Source organism: Pyxicephalus adspersus, chromosome 7 (assembly GCF_032062135.1).
Source record: "Pyxicephalus adspersus chromosome 7, UCB_Pads_2.0, whole genome shotgun sequence".
Classification (NCBI taxonomy): domain Eukaryota; kingdom Metazoa; phylum Chordata; class Amphibia; order Anura; family Pyxicephalidae; genus Pyxicephalus; species Pyxicephalus adspersus.
The window spans coordinates 47286280-47308009 of record NC_092864.1 but is presented as its reverse complement, the minus strand read 5'-3'; the positions used below and the strand labels follow the sequence as shown (position 1 = coordinate 47308009).

Here is a 21730-nt window from a genome sequence, read left to right as displayed (position 1 = left end):
TTTTTTTTTTTTTTTTTACCCGAGTTGTATGTTTTCTTCTGTTCTTAGGCTGTGTTCACACTGGCTAGAAGGTTGTTGTGCGTTTACCACTTCCTCATGCCAGGCAACCTCTGCCTCTCATGTACCATCTTCCTGCGACAGCTCCATAGAGAATGAATAGGGGCAGCACTGAACAATACTTTTACCACTCATTACTGCCAACTTTCACATGTGCAAACACTAAACTAAAATATTTGTAAAAGAAATCCTGAAAAATATTTTAAAGTTCAAATATAAAATGCATAAAAATGCAATGAATAACAGTAATAATTCAAAAATTTTTCATAAAAATAATATATTACTAAAAAACTAACATTTTGATCTCCTTAAAATTCAAACATTTGCATGGAATGCAGTGCAGCCTGCAGTAAATAAATTTTGGGGCCAGTATCAGGTTATACATCCGTCTTTCCCCTTCCTCTGCTTTATTTAATAGTCTGTTTTTTTTCAGTAACTTGCCCTCAGCTGCAACGAATTGACTTCAATGCAGACAACTACAACTAAGAGAAAAAAAAACAATTGCATATAATTTGCCACTATGTAGGTTACTGGTAATTTTCATTTCGTCTTGTGATTTCACTGCTAATATATGGAATTTTCCAATTACTTTCACTGCCAAGCTACAATCACAAATGTTATAATAATCATCAAAGCCCTACGATAAAAATTAAGCATTCTGTGCACTTAATATTGTCAGCTTAGCCCAAGAGAGAATATAATAAATTATCTGTGTAGTGTGTTAAAGAATCAATTGTGCTAACACAAATGTTTCCATCATGTTTGTTCAAGTTAATAACTCTGCGTAATTACCGATTCATTGAATAAGAATTTATATCAGCAAGTGGTATTCTCAAAGTGCTTTAATTAGTTTCAAGTTTATTAATCTCGTCGGGGTTTATAGAAGGATTTCCATGACTGAGGAGTACAAATTATCTATACGCTGGATGCAGCCATAATGGGGGCTGAATAAAGAAAACCAGCCAATCAAATCAAGGAAGTAAATAAATATAGGTGACCAAACTAAACTAATTAAAAAAAAGCACCCTAAAATACTACAGCTGAAAAAAAAACCCTGTTTACATCATGAGTCAATGAACAAACGAACGTCCCTTAAATTCATCCACAATTTTCAGTAGAAAACCACTTATTAATAATATTAAACAGGATTTATACAGCACCAACATATTAAGCAGCGCTGTACGTGCTGTATAATAAATAGGGACTGTTGGCAGCAATTTCCCCGCATAGCCCCCAAAAGCTCAACTCCCACAACTACACATAGCCTTTGGAAATAAATTATAATGTGGGATTATTAGTTGGGGAAAATAGATATTTAGAAAACAGTACATTGATGATTTTCCTACAAAATGGCCTTTGCTTGATAAAACATTTCATATCCTGAACTCAAGCTATAAAAAAAAAAAAAAAAATAGAAAATAGAATTAGAGAATAAAAAAATGTTCATAAATTATCATTCAACTAGCAGTTTCATTTTTTTTTTTCCTCTAGGACATTTTTCAATCCTCTAGGACAATGGTCCCAGTCCATTGCTAGTGAGATAGTGCGGCCTCCCTCGCACTGCTTACACAGAAGCTGCTAAGAATGGCATAGCAATGTATGTAAGGCTTACACTTCTCGGCCATTCCCAGCAGCTCTGCCACCTGAGGGCAGACCAGCTCTCTTACATTACTCAGCTATTCTCAGCTAGTGTGCTGACAGGAGGCCGAGCTGCTGGGAACAGCGGGTAGTGTGAGCTGTACATATACTGGGACATGGTAAAATATTATTCTATGTTACCAGGCCCTGCCGTCAGAATGGTTGGGAACCACTCCAGAGCCTAATCTATGGTGCTCCAATAAGCAAATAATAACCAAATTACTAGAATTCTGACCCGCATGTTCTTACTGTAAAATATAACTCAAACCTGTCACAGTCAAGGATCAATTAGGAGATTGGGAGGTGAAGGAAACCATCAGAGATGAGGATCACAGTAGTGCTCTGAGATTTCAGGGCTTTCAAAGCACTTTGAGGATATTGGGGTTGCCATGCTATTGGCAAGACCTTTTATTAAAAGAAAGTTTGTAGATCTCACCTATACTAGATCACAAAATGTATTCATGTATTTAATAATTGCTGGTTGACAAGCTGGATACTGTGCATGCTTTAATCTTCAGTCCAGAGCACGAACTCCGATAACCTGATCACCAAAATAGATGTTAATGAAACTTGTAGACAACACCAAGTCATATTTTTCCAGTTATAATCTTTTACATAACTGATCTTATACAATATAACACCTATGGCTGTGGCTGAGATTCTTGGTAACTGACCATGAAGGGTAATAAACCGTCAGAGCGCACACTGGATTCTGCTTGTAATCTGTGTAGTGGCGAAGGGGTTTGCATGAAGCGTTTTTAAACCTCTCATGTAAGACTGAGACTGACAGACATTCTCCCTCTCGGCGGGATCTCCGGAAAAAATTGTAGGAACAATTTCTTGTATCTCATTTTTCCAGCAATTTTCACTTGATACACTTCATTCAATCTTCGAGGGTGGTTCACACTATTCGCACTAATCACTACCAATATACCGGAGGAAAAGAGAGATGGACGCAGAGAGGATGTGCTGGAAATAAAACCATCTCATCTCTTCATAAACCATTTATTAGAGCAGGAAACTGTTTTCCCTCTGTAGAGTGATGGCACTGCGAAGACAATATTCAGCAAGATCTAGAGGAGACTCTTGTGGCTGAACTATGGTGCACCATCTGGGCTCCCCACAACTCATCTACATGTGAAATGAAAGGTCACCTAGTCAGTTCTGTAACTGCACAACTACATTCACACCTAGTCTGTTCTGTAACTGCACACTGCATGGGTGCACAAAATCAGTTCTGTAACTGCACATTGTATGCAGAGTCAACTTTAAAGAAGTATGCACACTGCATTTGTTCAGTATATAAGCTGCCCATGGTATAACAATCATACAGATGTGAAATAATTACAAAAAAACTACTAACAGGCTATGATCATCAGAAGCTAACAGAGTTTTTAAAATAAATTATTTGGATGTTGGAATGCCTTTTCCATGACAAAATCATAGTAAGGATTGATTAGACAAATCCTATAAGGACCACAACTATAATTGCATTGGTAATTAAAACATGAGTTCATGAGTTTCTTCACATCACCACAACCAAAAGATCATTTTTTTTTTTTTATCAAGACCACTTTAGAAGTTAGAGGCCACATTGACTGCTGTTAAGCAAAAAACTTACAACACTGTAACACTACTAACCATGAGCTTCACCTGTTTTATTCAATTATGGCATAAGCATATTTAATTTTGCTAACAATACACATCCCCATCTTACTTGAATCTGATCACCTTCACATACACCTTAACAGATACAGTTCTCAGCAGTGTGAATAAATGATTGATATCCTATCGTTCCCAAGCCTGTTATGCTCCTATTCCTATTACCCTGTTATGTTCTTGCATTTTATTGTTATTGTTTTTGTACCTTTCCCTTCTGTAATTTTGTTGAAAATCTTCAATAGAAATACAATTTCAAAAAATAGATACAGTTCTCCTTTATTGCACATGGATTGTGCATTAATGACCCGCTTATCTAAACATCAGCAAACACAAAAGAATATCTCTTGGCGGCTTAGCTTTAAAAAATAAAAAAAGCGCTGGGCGCCGCAATCTTTGATCTTCACTTCTGTCTTCTTACTTTGTCACCTGATCTCCCACTGCGCAGTTGCAAGATTGGGTGAGGTAGCTACTCTGAAGGGGGCAAAAAAGAGAACCGATCTCACTGCGCATGCATGAGATTGGCATGTCTCTCCCCTAGGAGGAAAAATGCCCCTTCTGCGCATGCCCGAGATCAGAGCAGCCGGAGCCTCCCAGGATGTGTGACATAGGCATCCCAGGAGGATCTGCGCTACCATTAGGTCTTGATCGCCCAGGAAAGAAGGACTCATAGTGGCAGTGCTGCACCCTTTTTATTTAAAAAAAAAACAAAACAATAACATTTTTACCTTACATAGAAGGGTTGTCTATCCTTCTACGTAAAGTAAAACATTTTGAGTTTAAAATCCTTTTTTCTCTATGCACCTGATCTTTCTCCACCCAGCAGGGATTCAGCGGCCTTCTAATTTATACCATACACACAGAGAAGCAGCAGCTTCTAAAAGGTTATGGTTTCCAAATTTGAATATGAGGATTAATGTCTTCACAGTTCCAGCAGCCACCGAGATCAGATAGTGATTGATTAAAGTTCACTTACTGCACATTGAGAAAATGCAAATACTTTAAAAGTCAAACGTTTGGGCACCATTTTCTAAGAAAAGTTATTTGAGAACAAGTAAGAAGGGCTTAGTAGAGTAGAGGATGGGTTGAGGGAAGCCAAGCATTTTTTTCCCACAGATTTTCATAAATCTATCCCAGTATATCTACATGATAGCACAGAATAAACTCCCAGTCACATGTATTATAATAATCTATCGATCTTTACTATATATTGACACAGGACAATACAATAATTGGAAAAACCAAGTTAGAAACATTTTTTTTAATAAAATGGTAGACTAAGTAATGGTTTTAACATGAAAGCTACGGGAAGTGTCCAATGGCATGCAGGTATTGTGTGTGCTAGGACTATAGTAATCACTTCAACACACACAGCCCTATTGGTGGAGAGGAGAAACCAGTTCTACTGAAAAAATAGGTTTCGTATTTAAGTTATTTTGTTAAAAAGTGTAAAATGACTGAGCAGCTTGTCCAGTAGTGTAATTTAAAGCTGTACTCTTGTTAGATATATTTGCAGGTCGGGGATATGTACGTACAGATAAATAAAAAGGGACGCTGCATTGGGTTGCAATAAAGTTTATAAAACATTGTAGTCCACAGATCCCAGCCACATATTTCTTCTGACATTTTTTCAATGGACACATGCTAACGCTCTGGAGGGATTGTTAAATTAGTGCTAATCTCCCTGCAGGGAGTTTAACCAGGAATACGGTTTGCAGCTTCTTCCTCAGCATCAGCCCTGTTGGCATTGATTTCAGCAAGTGTCCTGGCAAAACGGGTCCATTCATCATTCCGTGGCACGGCAATTTGCTGTAAAGGAATTAACATCAGTAAACTGTAAATTTATATGACAACCCAAATCAGTCAATCTGTGTTTGTCAGTTTTAATTAACTATAATTTGATTGCCTGCTATAGTTACAGGGTGCTTGTTGTCTTCATATCAGTTCCTTAGTGTCTCAGATGGATCAGGCAGTTCAAAGAGCCTCAATCTCTACAAGAGTAGATTACTTCCTGCTCCTTCGGTGTACTAAACCCCATTCTTGTAAACTTCCAGAAGAAAATCTGTCATGTAACAGCTATGGAGATGAGGTTTGTGAAGTAGGGGCAGAGCAAAAAATCAGCTTATAAATACGGCCAGGAAGACCCAATATATAAACTAGGTCACATCAGGTGCTAATAAACTAATTTAAAGCCAAGTTCAGGTACTGTGGTGTCCCCACTTTACAAAGCAATGAGGTGATGCTTTAGGAAAAAAGCACAGTTTGTCTTTTCTAAAAACATTTTACAAGTACACAATACTAAAAACGAAAAACACACTACAAACATTCACTAACATAACTTCTTGATTAGTAAAATTATACCACTTATGTCTTCAATGCAGCTGCCAAAACTGCCCCTGTAATTCCTACACTAGAATAATGACTACTGACACAGCTGCCTTCCGTAGCAAAAAGTGTAACTTTAGCAAATCTTTAAAACTTTAAACAATGCAAGTATTTCTTTAAACCCAAACTTCAAATTGACCATAACAAAACTCAAAGTTGAAGATGTGCATTTTCTTGCACTGCTGATTTTTTTGGAAAAAGACACCGAGTATAACAAAAAAACAACCAAAAAGTAATTAAAGAAAAAAAAATAAAAGGTGACTGACGAACCTCGCCAACATCATATATAAAGATTTGTCCTTCGGAGTCTCCTACAGCGATTTCTCTCCCAGAGTGAGTCCACCTGACCCGATTAAGGGCCGGGTTGCCCTCCACAGTGATGCTGGCCGTCGGTACCTGTTTAAAAGACACATCACAGTCAACTTTTAAAAATATGACTGGACTAAAAGCTATGCTTTGATCGTTTGATACACATCCACATAAACTAAACATTTGAGGAACATCTAGAAATAGTAATTGTGCCTAACCAGTTCCCTGAACGATTAGGTCTTAGGTCTGAAAAGCAGCAGTGCACATCCTCTGCCTCAATGCTGTATATCTGCTAGTGGATTGTTTAAGGCACTGTTGCCTCAGACTACTAGCTTTATTAAATATGGAGGAAGATTTGGTTACATCATTACTGTACACTCACCATTCTCATTGCTGGAGAGAAAGCTGCACCTAATGACCTGCTGAGCAAGGTTCTTTCGGCTTCACTCACTCTGCAGATCTGTGGTTTATTCAATTTTTTCTATGCCCTTTGAATAAACCCCACCAATGATCAGATCTCCAGTCACTGAGGGGGCGTCTCTGACAAGAGAAAGTAAAGACCTGCTGCTGCAGAGATTGTAGGCAGTGCTGGTCACTAGTCCTTTCTCCCATGCTAGCCTGCTTGGCGCAACGTTCAGTGTATTTTACAACACTGGTGAGCAGGAAATCTTGTGCAGTGTAATGTAACCATATTAAATTCATATTTTCATGCATTTTTTTAAAAAAAATTTATTTTAAGAGTATAAACTGGGTGGCAAAAATAGGCTTTAAGTCAACTTTATTACAGATTAGATAAGAGCCACTACACAATTTCAATTTAAAAGAGGTGCAAGCAGGGCTTCTGATCTCACTTTCTGATCTCACTACATATACATAAGTAATGAGAATAAATGCATATTATGTGCATAAATTCTACCTATATAGGGATTTCTGCAAATTATCTTCAAAGGTTTATGACTTTATGTATGAATGATGTAACTAATCCTACAAGATGACCTCTGTTACCTCACATTGTCTAAAAAAAAACAGATTGACCCATAGGGTTTTGAAAGAGGCCCTATAAGTCTATGAGTTACCTCTGTATCATTGTTGAGGTTCCACAGGTCCAATCTTCCAACACCATCCACACAAGCAAACAGAGCTGGATGAGTGGGAGACCACATGACGTCATACACGTAGTCTGAGTTGTCTTCAAATGAGTACAAAGGTTTGTTATTCTAGAAAAGGAAAGACAGATTCTAAATGTACAGGAAGCAAAACCAAATGACAATAAAGCACAAAGCGGACACACAAAAGAAACATTCCAGTATGTCAGTCCAATTCCAGAGCCTACAGACTGCTTTAGGGTGTTCCATAGTAGAAGTGTCTCCTCATCTATCTGACCAGGTTAGCAAACATTAGTGTTCAGCAAAATTATTTTCAAAATGAGTGTAATGTAATTATATATCTTTTACTTTTTTCTGACTTACTTGAATATATACATACAGATTTTGCAATCTGTTAAAGACTCATACAAGTCATGATTCACATTTGTCTGGATTTATATATTTCTTAAATTTTTCATAGATATGTATGCGAATATTTTACAAAGTAAACATCTGATATTTTGCTGATTGATCACTAACAGAATTATTGGCATTGAACAGATGTGGTGAAGAGCATGGATGACAATCTGAAAATCAGTGCTATGTGGCTATTGTTTTGTCTAAAAAAACAAAAAACGTCCAGAAAACCCCATCTGTTTCTTTTCTTTTTTAATTTCCCCACTTCATACCCACAAACATCTCAGTAGGTAATAAGGGCTGCAAAGCTTAGGGTCAAGCCTTGCTTTACTGGCTTACTAAGAACCAGGGATTTTGTTTGTGTCAGAGCTGCACCTTGTCACATACAAACTGATGGGATTTCATAGGCTGCTCACACCATGTTAAACAGGTTTATAGAAGGTCAAATCCAAGTCAGATGTAACAAACGGTAAACAATCTTACAAGCATTCCAATTACTTGGAAAATTAAATCAAAGTATATTTCCCTTGACCCAGGGCCCCAAAATCTGCATACACTCGCCCTTTAAAACATATATCAAAGGTACATTTCTGCATTAACACAATACTGAAAGACATCTGCTCAGCTGGATGAAGCATGTCTAAAGATCTCAATTCCAGGATTTACCTAGGTTCTATTTTTTCACTTGTTACATTTTGAGATGTGATGAATATTCTGCTTTTAAATGAAAACCTCTTAAGAAGTGCCTTGAAAATATAGAACCACCAAAAAAGCTGTTTTGCTTTGGTGTTATAGTAAATCTGGGAAATATTTTGCAGAGGGATGATTACAGGTTTGTCAGAAGTCAAGTATAGAAATAGAGGTAAGTGAGCAATGTGTATATAGTATGCAGGTTTATTTTACTATATAAAGCAGCTCTAATACTTACATTTGAAGATTGCTACCTTCCACGTTTTTCTGCCTAATTACCTCCCTCACAAAGTAGAGATAGTGCTACACTTACATACAATTTATTCAAAGAATCCGAGCTGTGACTGACGGGTGAACATCATGGAGGCTGTCTGAAGTATTATATTGTCTAAAAACGCACTTTTTTTTTTATAATGATGCCAGATAAATATCTTTTATGCACACACTAAACATTTTTGAATGTCATCTTTCAGTAAAAAAAAAAATAATAATTTTCACTTGCAATTGACAGAAAAACAAGAAGTAAAATATTGAGGAATTTTCAGCAATGACCTTGTGAGTCAAGGATTTGCAGGAGATAAAACACATCAATACAAAAGAACTCTACTCCGTTATTATTAAAAAATCATTTAAATCTAACAACACTTCTAAAAAACAAATGTTCTGCATGTACTGTGCCTGGGGATGAAACATTGTTTGATTTCTCTACAAATTGAATTATTTAGTAATAATCACCAACATATATATGTGTTTTACTAAAGAAGTGTGAATAGCAGCATCTAGTGTTACCAAGTGTTCAGAAAAGGACATTTTATGTGCTGAAAAAATTCAATAGAATTAGGGGGTGGGAGAATCAGGTGTATAAAATGTTTTAAAAGCTAGAATTCAACTGCATGCTATGTATCAATTCCATATTCCTTTGTCCCAATTTTACAGTAAATGGTTTTAGTTGTAACGCCCCAGGTCCACACCTACCTTGTCTGATGGTTGTGTCCCTAGGGATTTTATTTATTTTATTTTTTTTTAATAGTTGGACATGTTCTTTAAAGCAGATGTAAGTCCTAACTTAATTACATATAGTTTGTTAAAGTTTATCGTTTAAATGCTATTTAAAAACAAAATATAACTGCATGGCATGTTTACTGATGGCGACAACAGTGGACTATATCCTGTGAAATGCATGTCAGCGTGGCCACTTGTACTCTCCATTATCATAGTAAGTATCATAGCAATAAGCAGAAAAAGTGGATAACAGGGACACAGGAAGTGCCTGAATAAGGAATGTCATGGCTGTATCACCAGGTATCCATAATGATACATTAACATGTTAAATTTTAAAATTTTGGTAGTTAGGTTTAACTTTGAGACAATCGGTAAAGCTCTGCAAAAAGATGCCTCTAAACTCCAAAATTGGAGGAGATTTGGATTCTATTATTGCTATATTATATTTTTATTACTGTGATAATAAGGAATTTACTGCTGCAAGCGTTGAGTTGCACTGCAACACTAAGAACATTTACATATGCACATTGTAGTGACCTGTAGCACACTGCTTATGTGTTGGGGTGCAATTAAAAATGCATTGTAATGCACAAACAATTTGTGTTATACAACATGTGGTGTTATTGGGCAATAAAGGTCTTTGGGTATGGATAGGGTATAAAGAAATATTTTTTTTGAGCACATGGGCCAATTAGGAAGGTGTGATGAGAAGTTGTATGATAAATGTGTGAGATGTTGGAGAATATGATAGATCAAGCAAGTAAAACACACTTCTGACAAATCAAAAATAAGAAACAAGATCTGTGGATGGCTATGCCTGATATGAAAAGTTGAAAAACTTACACTTTCCATAAAAAACACTGCGTTTAAACCCTTAAAATGCTCACCATATGTGGACACCCTTTTTTCAGAAACCTAAAAACTTTTTAGTGGATGGGGATAAACATTAACAATAACCCTAAGATATTCCTGCATATGCAAGGAAGTGAGTTGTAATGTTGGCTGTTATTGGTAATTACAGTAAAGTTATTTTGCTTCGATTGGTCCAGGGGGTATCAGTGTTGAGATCAACCAAAGAAAGCGGTGTTATTTGATAAAGTTGTGTGTACCAGAATGAGTTAAGTCCCTCCTGTTCAAGATAAGAAGGCTGTATGAAAGACTGAACAAGTACCAAACTCTATTAACCTCCCTAGTGGTTCATTTCTTTCCGGTTTTTAATGTCTAAAAGCGATACATTGTTTTTCAAGCAAATTTTTTTTACAGTATAATATAATAGTATGAATATAATAAAGTTTAAAACACAAAATTATGCATTTTTTTTTTTTAAATACACATTATACTCATACTATTATATATACTGTAAAATAAATGTTCTTGAAAACAATGTACTGCTTTTACACATATAAATCCAATGTATTGCATTCAAGATATGCACTCCCAGATGCCTCATTGGATGCAGAAGCTGGCTGGAAGAAGAAGAAGAAAGAAGACAGAGATTGCCTTCGGGGTATGTAAACCTTCCCATAGGTTTACATACCACTTTTTGCAACTTTTTTGTCACACTCAGGGTTACCTCTAGGGAGGTTAATATACAATGCACTTAGCCCAACATAAAAACGTTTCTTTACCTTCCTTGGCTGACCCAAATCCTTTTTTTGAATTTGTTCTACACCCTCCCCCCACCTGGCATAACAGCTTACAGTGGGTGGGTTTCAGGAATCCAGGCAATGGTAAAAACCCAGAAAGCAGTGGGAGGGCCAGGTATGGCTAGGTAGTAATTTGACAAGCCAGAGGTCTGATATTAAGTGAAAACACTGATAATCATGCAACATATTTTTATCCCTCTGCAGTGTAGGGCACAGCCTACATGAATGTGACATTTCTGCTCTAAATTCAGAAGAGCAGCATTATTGTTACATCATCATACAAGGCTGCATGAGGTGGACTTTACTGGCAGACTCTACAGGTAAAAAAGCTGCACAATGTCTACAGGTACCCCTTCAAGTTTCAGTCTAGTATGAATTACATTATTTGACCTTTCTTTCTCTTTTACCTTTGTTGTCCAGAGCTTTACTGTCCAGTCAAAGGAAGATGTGACAAACAAGTGGGAAAAGTCCACAGCTCCCACAGCAGAGTGACAGTGGATGCCTGTGATTGGTCCTTGGTGGCCTTCAAACATTTCACTTATTCCAGCTTTACTATAAAACAATAAAAAGAATCACAGGTTTATTTTATATTAAATAAGTTGCACTGATATATTGATAATACTAAATGCAGCAAAAGATGAACCTTTACTATATATTTTGGGGCTTGGCGTGGTCCACTGCAGGGTGTTGTATGTTGTAATGTATGTATAATACATACAGTATGTAATAATGTATGTTGTATTTCAGACTCCCATTTATTGAACACAGAGCACCACAACCTAAAGTAGTGCATTGGAATGCATTGTAGCTCTGTGGTCATTAAAAATGAATGACATCACAACCTGCAAATGTGTGGAGCATTTCTGCAATGCAAGCATTACAACTACTGCACTAGAACAGATGTGAATGGGCTCGAACATCGTTTCTAAAACAGAAATTTTCCCATACAGTCAGCCTTAGGCAGTTGTGACTTTTATAAATAAATTCAATAACTCAGCTCCCATGACAACAAGGTGTTACAAATCTGTCTGCTGACATTTACATGGCTGAATGTGTGTTTAAAACTAAACTTGCATTAAACAAAGCATCAATATCCTCTTGCTACATAGAAAAGCATAGAGGATGTTGGAAAAAATGTAATAGCCAGTTTGTATTGGTAATGTTTATAAAGAGTGCTACTTAGTACTGTAGGCTTGGGTCCCCCTTTAAAAGGGGAGTAGAAAGGAGAATGAATCAGAGAACAAAAAAAAGATACAGTGTGTGCAGTACAGGTCACTTGGTTCACACCGATGTGTCTAAATGCCGTTAGAGAGACATCTTTCACGTCTGCTGTATACCAATGCGTTTAAGATTTTATCCTACCTTCCATGGCGACATGCTGTGTACACTGAGCCTTCTTCACTTCCCACTACAAAGTTATTGACATCTCCCACAGGGAAAGACATACAGGTGACAGCGACTGCCTTAGATTGCTTGTGAACTAATTCCATGCTGTCCTACAAAAAGAGGGACAGACACACATTTAGCAAGTTGTACCACTGAAGAGTTGTATTACCATTATGACATATTAAGCAGTTTGTATCTTGATTAAGAAAAACTCCTGTAATTCAAAGACAAATAAAGAAAGCTTTTTTCAAAAAAAAATATGACATTCTGATTAACAATAAAGTGGCGTTATTACCTGTGGTTGAGACAACATATCCAAACTCCAAGAACAGATTTTCCCGTCTGTAGATATACTGATCAGGTTGTGGGCGTTCTGTGTGCCAACCACATTAACACAGTAGACTGGATGCTGGAACACAATAACAAACCCAATATTTTATCACAATAGCACACTGATTCTAGTATCACATATAGGTTTCTATCTGGAATATGCAGATTTTCTAGTATGTTTATTTCCCTAGTGCTTGAACCTAATGGACTCTTTTTCAACCTATGTAACTATAAATCTCTGGTCAATGATACTATATTTTTTGGTGAAATTATATTTTTGCAGGATTACTTAACAAAACACAACAGGGTCCCATTTATAAAGCAGGTAATGTGATATTCGACAATAATTCACTGCAGGTAAATCAATCATTGCCATTTAAAAGACATGCGCCAGGAAGATCCACCTGCAGTGACAAATGTCAACATTTGCATATAACTCAGCTGCTTGTATCTGTGTATCCACTGATCATTTTAGAACGTAGTTATCAATAAACTAAACATTGACTTTTGGTTTTACCATATGCTCAGGTTTTGCCAAGACAAGTTTTGCACGTGACTCTGTCATGAGAGAAGTATTAGGGCTGCCATGGTTGACCTCTTCAGTGCTGATGCACTGACTTTAATGCTTTCTGTCTTTGAACAAACAAAATTTGAATTCATTCAAATTTTTCTTGTTCCTGGTCTGTGACATGTTTATAGCATGCACAACTAGTAACTGGCAATTTTACAGAGGGACCAGTAATGTCAACCTCTATATTTTTGTCATGGCAAATTGTCATGATTGTACAATTTCTGTCCTTGCAAAATGTGAGCACCTACCTAAACTTTTTATCTAATGTCTAGTTGACCAGACAGAGCCATGAACTACAAAGTAATCAGTCAATTATACTGTACAATCAGATTTAATATGTATGGTCATTTTAAATGTTAATCTTAATTCAAGTTGCTCCAGTTGATAGCTGACGTACAAATTATTTAAGCAGGTCTGATATTTGTTACATCAAAACAAATGTTAGCTTGGTCCCAAAGAATCACTGAGTCACAGGAAAGTCTTTACAGGTTTACATGGAAGACAAAATACAAAACACATCATTACCTTTTTCAGATAAACTGTGTGTATAAGTTTCTAAAAAGAATATGCAGGTTTTATAATAAATGTATATTTTGTTTTTTTTTGGTTAATCTCAATGGAATTTTTTCAACCTAGGTAAATATGATAAACGGTCCAAAATAATGCATGCATAAACAGATATTTTTCCTATTGCTTAGTTAAATGAGCCAGTAGTTCCTTTAGCTGGTGCTCTTCTGCACAGTGTCAATATAATAACAGATGCCACTACACTGCAAGGGAAAAATAAGACAGCATAATTTACAGCACTGATAACAAACAATAACTTACAGTGTGAGCAGCGGCTGAAAGTGGAGTCCTCTGGACTGGTGTCCTCTTGTTACTTCTGTTGTCCCACAACACAATCTGACCAGAATATGTCCCACCAACTACCAGGTTAGGATGAAACTTTGCAAATGCTGCCGACATTACAGCAGACTGAAATAAAAAAAACAACACTGTTTAAACACTGTTACGAAAATCAAGACATGTACACAGCCACAATCCTAATAACCTCATACATTAGAATACATGATTTTATTGGCTGGATTTCCTCCACACAGAGAAACAACCTACTCTTGTAGCTCTCAATCTCGGTTTATGCCTCCATTCATCTTCCATCATTCAACGTCAACCATACTGGGGCAACTTTGTTCCTCTACTCCTCTAACTGTATCTCTGCACTTCTACATTTATCTTTTTTATTCTTCCTCTCCTACTACTCTTTCTTTTTTTTCTTCTAGCTCCTCTACATTTATGCCTTTCTACCTCTCTGACATTAACATTAAGCCACTAACCCAGAAAAACTGTCTCATGCCACCTTTCCTAACTTCAGATTGGAAAATCAGCCCTGGATGGGGATCTAGAAAAATAATCATACAACCGGGATGAGACAGGGTCAACACTGGAGGCAACATGTTAGTAAAGAACTGGGGTGCTTATAATAGGCTGAACAGCAGCACCCCAGACAGGGGCCCTTGTGTATCCCCTAGAGAAATAATAAGCTTGTTGAGGTAAGTCAACTAACCCTTTTTCATACACAAAAAACTTCACACAGTATAAGATGTTGGCACACAATCCCACAGAATTAACAACTTCGAGGGCACAGTTGGTGGAGAAAAAAAGAAAACGATGGCACTCGGTGACCAATATAAAAAATTAGTAAATGGGGTAGGTTCCATGAGCTCAGACCAACAACACACTAAGTGATTCCTCAAAAACTTGGTAAGCGTAGAGGCAATACCAACAGTACAGGAAAGTGCACTGTAGCTAAGTGTAGAAAAAAACCCTGAATGCAGCAACTAAAAGGGGTTGGAAACACGGGTACAGAGAACATTTTTATCAGATAATAAAAAAATATAAAACCTCAATCAGCAAGCATCCAATAACTAAAATGTTTGATGGTTTTGGTTATTAATAAAATATTTTATTCTGCAATTGCATTATTGGTTTCTTTTTTTATTGGCAACAGCTGGGAAAAGTTTATGTAAAGACATAACAAAAGCTCCTAAAACCCTAACCAAATTCAGTTTTACTGCACAAATGTTTAAGGGTTTTCTCATATCAGTTTCTGCAAAATTAACATTTGTCAGTCATGACGGCTGTGCCCTGACAGTAATCTGACAGCTCTGGATTACATGCTACATTTAATCCATCACAATAAACTCAGCAAATTTTGACATGTAGAAAATAGAAGTTCCTCACATGTTGGCAAACACATTTAAAGCTTCTCTTTTTGCTTAAAATTTAGTGCACATTCTAAGCATGTGTTTCCACTTAAACAAGTCCGTTTCCATCTCCCCGGGCCACATCCTACTCGTTTAATGGTCCAAAACATGTTGTCTGGCATGAGAAAGCAGCTTGGATGGGGAGGACTTGCATTAATACAAATCAGGGGGGAAGTAGCATGAAGCTTTCTGCCATTCTCAAACTATATGAATGATGTCAGTAAGCCCAATAGAGGGAGAATAAAAGATTTTCCTTTTTTTAAACTGATGAAGAGCTCAATCAGCATATGCTTGCAGATGCATGTGGTTTAAATAGGAGCAATGAAATCATTATGCTAACTAGTATTTGGGGGAATACGAAAGCATGCATCCAGATGATTAACATAAAGCGTCTGCCTTCATACCTGGCAATGGAACACATATTCTGGGGTTGTCTTCTTGTATTTCATGTTCCACACGAGTGCCACGCCATCTGGCTCATGAGGGGCATCCTCATTGTTGTTGTAGGATGCCACAAGCAACTCTGGGTACTGGACAGGTGCAATAAAAAAAAAAACACATGAAATACAGAAATAAGTGTATATTTTTATATCTATTTGGATACTGCCATTGAACTGTCTTTTAATTAACAAAACCTAGCTGTGTTAGGCTGTATCAACATTTAACAAGCAATGTTAACACTAAAGGCACTACTGTAACCGATTTTCTTGTAAAGAAAAAAAAATTGACCTTTACAATGATCCAAAAATTGGCTCCCAATTTTCACCTTCATTTAAAATAACCTGAAGTTGATGGAAGTACACTGCAGGTTCCAACAGAAAGATTTCTCTGAAAGGTCCAAGATCCCACCCAACGTAAAAAAAAAAATCTATTACAAATTTATTTCTCATCTTAAAAGCATAAATGGCCAAAAACTTCCATGACAGTGTTTTCTGGCCAGCCCAGTAAAGTCACGGATCCATCCTCTTCCTTCAGTGGGCAGTCTTTACCAATGAAGAAGGGCACTCATATAATGACACATGAATGTTGCTCTGTGCAATATTACTCTTAAGGCCATGCTTCTTTGATGATGCCTCCCCAGGGGGTCTGGAAGCATAGGAAGTGGGCCGTATGACACTGGCTGGCTTCCTACACTAGTGACATTTGGTGGACAGAACTTTCTGTAGAGAACTATGCCAAATAAAGATTTTTGTTGTTTTCTTGAAATAAATCACATCAGATACAAGTACTTTGAGAACTGAATTTTTTTTTTTACAAAACATTTTTGTTTTCATGTTTTAGTTTGCAAATAAAACATCACAAAATGAAGCCAACATGACCTCAAACAAACTGTAGCCAGAATGCTCTTTGCCCCCAGTATATTAAGTAAAGTCCACTGTGCTCCAGCTAACTGAATTCCTTAATACCATCTGAATATCTTATTCTATGTACCTGAGAGGACCAGTCCAGGCAGCTAACAACACGATGCTTCGACCAACGTTCATCAAAAAACTGTCTGTTTAGGGACAACTTTGCACCTGCCTGCGTTTCTCTGTAAAATATAAAGGGCTATTAGCAAAGAAAATTATTTGAGCCTTGACTAAATAAAATGCAAAATATTAATAATTACCCTTCTTTTTCTTCCAAATCTCTGCCACTGTAATCAAAGAAAATGTTGATCTGTTCAGAAAGAGCACGCTCTACAATTCTCGTGCTGTGGTCAAAGAAACTGATGAACTCCTCAGTGTGAATGATTTGCTGTTTTTCCTCTTCTGTGAGCTCATGTGGGGGAGCTGGAAGATCGATACAAACTTATGCAACTAACAGTGTAACCCATTACCAGCATGTAACCTTTCCTACAGGCACAGATGATCAAAATCACATAAAAAAGCCACAAATCAAGATCCAACAGAAAGTTCACAGCAGCAATTGGTGGAAAACAATAAATAAACCGGTGGGCACAGTTCTGCCAATAAACTGGCATTTCATCAGCTACATTTTCCTGTAGAGCACCCTGGATGATCTGAAACCTAAAGCTACGTACACACTTCCAATAATTATCGTTTAGAAACAAATGATAAACGATCATGTAGGATATCGTTGATCGATCGTATAGTGCCGATACTGTACATGCAGATAACGATACAATCGTTCAAAGATAAATATATTTTTATATATACAGAAACAAATATATACACACAAAAATAAATATGTGTATATTTGTCATTCATAAGCAGCCAGCCAGAGAAACTATCCAGGAACACATACTACAGGGCCGCTCTGTACAAGTAGTATGTGTTCTTGGATACAGTTTCTCTATCTAATATTTATAATAATAATTATACTATTAAATATCATGATAGCGAACGATCATTGGCCAATCAGATCCGCTGTGATGGTCGTTCATGCCCAACAACAATCCTCGTTCGTCGGTGTCAATGGTCACCTTTTTTGTGAATGATTTTCGGGCGATCAGACGTTCGTTTCCAACAATAATTATTGGAAGTGTGTACGTAGCTTAAGGCCAGCTCCTCCAGTCAATGGCACCAATTCCTGCTCCTCACCACTGGTCAGTTAGGATGCTCATCAGAGTTATGGGCCAACAGTAAGTTGTGGGAGAACAGAAGGGAACAGAGTTAGCCTATAATGAAAATGCTGTTTAACAGATAGAAAAAGCTTGTAAATAAAAATATTTTGCATTCTGGTAGTAGTAAAGATTTAAAATATCATAATATATCAAGAAAGTGCGAGTCAGAATGATAGTGTTTTCCATTTTTAACTACATCATCATCAGAATACACATGACAAATGGTCATACCTTCACTTTCCTCCTCTTTCTTTGGAGGTTTGTCCTCTTCAGGAACAGGTGCTGGTTTTGGAGCTACCGATTCTTCTTCATCTTCATCACCTGGTAAAAGCAAGGGGGATCAGCAGAATTATAAACCAAAAATTATTACTTAATGATAAGGTACCAGAGATGTACCAAGAAACAATCTGTGACCTAAATAAGGACATTTTTTAGTATAAGTTGAGAGTTATTGCTGAAGGACTGTTGTAAAGACTTTAGTCTGACCTCTGGCTTTGTTCCAAATCTAGCATGACTTTGAATGATTTTTTCCATTCTTTCTTTCCATTGTCCTATGAATATATTCCTTACACTGCTGACTGATCTTAGGAGGGACACCTAATTGGCTTTGCTGGCCAACTATTGCTGCCTACCTGTAAAGGTACCAGTAAGGTGCTTACCTGGTTGCACATACAAGGCCAAGGTTTATACTTCCATTGACCTATGGAATATATTGTCTATATATTCTACTAGTAGGAGCACACACATTGAAGGCTGAACAGAAACATTCTCTCCAGTGTTAATTTTGTATAGACTTGAGGGTGAATTGTTTACAGTGAACTATTCCATTATAAGAAATGCACAAAGTGTGTAGCACCAGCAACATCAAGAACTGTACTGGCAGCAGAAAAGTTTTTTTTAATGGAAACGTGTTACTGATAATTGGCAAGTATAGCAGTTTATCTGCACTGCTAGGATATAGTCAACATTGTCTATGCAGAAGTCTAGCTTTGCACAAGCCTGAAATTTGCAAATAGCTTACAAAAACAGTACCAATGCTTTTGCATGTCCAGTGCCCTCACCAGCGTTGTATTGGTTCAGTTCTTTTAAATGTAAACACCAAGTATTACAGAATTCTTCCTATCTTGCATTACAAAAATATATATTCAGGAATGAACTGTTGCTATTTATTTGATCTAAAAAAAAAGGGCCATTACATAAGAAAAAAATGGACATACCCTAATAGACAAACTTCTAATCATGAACACACAGATACTTAAGCATATAGACATTATCCCCACAATAATCCCCTAAAGCAGGATGTTTAATATTATTTGTTGATTGTGGTTGGAAAGGAAGTGAGGCTCATTGAAGATCAGATGTTGTATGGAAGAAGGCAGAAAAAACATACAAAAAAGAATTGAAGAATTCAAAGCAAACTCTGGCTCTATTGTATTGTGGGCAGAAAATAAATTGCTAGTATGATAAAGAATGCATACATCTAAGGCACTTGTTAAAAGGTGACAAAAGTGAATGCACAACAACCACTACATTGTGGTATATATAAACACACAGGATGATTGCCAAGCATCCTTGTAACTACAATGTAAATATATTCAGCAGATTGAAATATTACATGGAGAAAAAAAATATGTTTTCCTGCCAGTTCTAATCAGTGAAAACAGCTGCACAAATGTTGCAGCAATCAAAAGACAATGGGGCTACTCAAGAAGTTTTAAATAAGAATGAGGGGCTCGACGAGGAAACGAGCAGTCATGGGAGGGCTTCCTAATAAGAGCAGCGAATACTTGATCAAAGAAATGATCTCAGCGTTTTTGCACATGTGGCATGAATACGAAACACGCGGGTTTACAGCATTCTGTAAACATGCTGAAATATTCATGACCAATGAATGAGGCTGAGCTATATCTTACATTTGCACAGAAAAGAAAATGTCAGAGTGTTTTCAATTCATCTACATGTTTTCCCTGTCTGGCTTTTAAAATCTTTTTAAGTGAAGTGTATGTCTGGGGAAAATTAATAAAGTGGTGGAACTCTAAAATAAATGCACATTTTACCATGTTTTGTCTAGTTGAAAAAGCTGCAAGAACAGAAAAATACCACTGGAAATAGTGCCACAAGATATCCAGTAAGGTTCTAACTTCTAGTGCACTATAACAGCACCGAACTGATACTGTATCCCAAGAGATTTTATTAGCCTTGGCCAAATCACCTCTAAACTACAGAACATCTCCCTCCTATATTATGGAACTGCCTGTGCTAAACTGTTAACCTACGACTGGATGGATCATAAAGCAGACTGAGAAGCTGTTTTAATTGACTGCATATGGCACCAATAAGTATAGTATCTAAATGTCTACTTTATCATACAAGGTCGTATCCCTCAACAAAAAACAGTTTGTATACCAAACAAACAACCAGTGAGGCTTGCTGACAAAAACATAAATTTCTTTAATAGGAAACTTCAATGCTCATAAATAACAAAAAAAGAACAATAATTCTAGATAGTAAAAACAATTTGGGAAACAAATCCTGAATAGGTAAAAAACTAATAAAAAACTATCAAATGTTTATCCAATAGTCCGACGCCTTTCGCAGATGAAACCGCTTCTTCAGGGGATAAATAGCGGTATCTTACCAAGAAGCTAATAAAAGTAGATATAAGTATTTACCAGTCAATCATTGATTCAAAAAATGACATATTATATACAATGCCAATTTTCTCAACTATAATATTTACCAATAAAAAAATGGAAGGGTAAATATTATAATCTCACATATTTAGGCATTCACGGCAATACATACAAATCCTTTTGGATGTAGCTACATGAACACTTAATGCATGCAATGACTACACCAATTTTTCCCTCTTGATTATTTAATACTTGTACCTCTGCTCCCTTATTTGCAGAATCAGTCCATAGAGAGGACAGGTATTTACAAAGGACATATGTCCTTTTTTCTACCTACAAAATTTACCAAAGTTAGAACAAGGTGTTTAGGTAGAAAGCCTCATTATTAACTTCAAGTTTTTTGGGACAAGTCCGAAATTATTTTGTAGCTTAGAGGATACAGAAAGGGATGGTTTTGATTGATGCCATTTTCTTTGTGTATTCCTCATCCTAACTCAGACTGTCTTTTTGTTACATGATAATATATCTTTGTTACTCTATGGTGGGTGGAAACCAAAAGCAAACCACAGTGTTTTATGTTCTCCTGAGGCAAATAATTCCAGAGCTTCCCCTCCAGAGAGGCCCAGGGAAGATTCCACTTGATATAATGATAATCTTACCAATTCCAATCAGTCTCATTTAGCCATATGACAAATCATAAGGTCATTATGTTTCAGGTTTTGGCAAATGTCTGTTTACAATAAATGTCTGTTCTCCACTGCTTAAGACAGAAGGCTTTAACAAAAAAGGAATGATAATTGGAAGAATAATCTTTTCTTTGCTTTTCCCTTCAAATTGTGTATACCATACCATAAACATCTATACATCAAAACTTACTTCCTAGGCTGGTATGTGTTGAGTAAACACACCGAACAAAAATCAGTTCAACACTTTATTTTTACTTTATTTAATGATATCAGGAGTTTGTTACACAACCTTAACTAAAAGGTGAGATGCTGGTTATTAGAAAAGTCTACATAACAGCAATTTTAGTTTTTACTTTAATTGGGATGTGGCATCATTCTCTGGCCCCATGAAAGATTTTTTTATAAC

At 36.6% G+C, this 21730-nt stretch overlaps 1 protein-coding gene across 1 annotated transcript in view; it reads right to left on the bottom strand.

Annotated features, from left to right (window-relative positions):
* Positions 1-4532: 4532 nt before the first annotated feature.
* DYNC1I2 (dynein cytoplasmic 1 intermediate chain 2) overlaps positions 4533-21730 on the bottom strand; it is a 68323-nt gene continuing 51125 nt past the window's right edge. Inside the window, exons 9-19 of the mRNA XM_072418330.1 lie at positions 18237-18326; positions 17049-17211; positions 16871-16970; positions 15844-15969; positions 14004-14150; positions 12570-12683; positions 12251-12384; positions 11296-11440; positions 7125-7265; positions 6010-6135; positions 4533-5163 (exon numbers count right to left, since the gene is read on the bottom strand). Of these exons, the coding sequence (XP_072274431.1) occupies positions 5050-5163; positions 6010-6135; positions 7125-7265; positions 11296-11440; positions 12251-12384; positions 12570-12683; positions 14004-14150; positions 15844-15969; positions 16871-16970; positions 17049-17211; positions 18237-18326 (1400 nt within the window). The 3' untranslated portion in view covers positions 4533-5049. The remainder of the gene's footprint in view (positions 5164-6009; positions 6136-7124; positions 7266-11295; positions 11441-12250; positions 12385-12569; positions 12684-14003; positions 14151-15843; positions 15970-16870; positions 16971-17048; positions 17212-18236; positions 18327-21730) is intronic.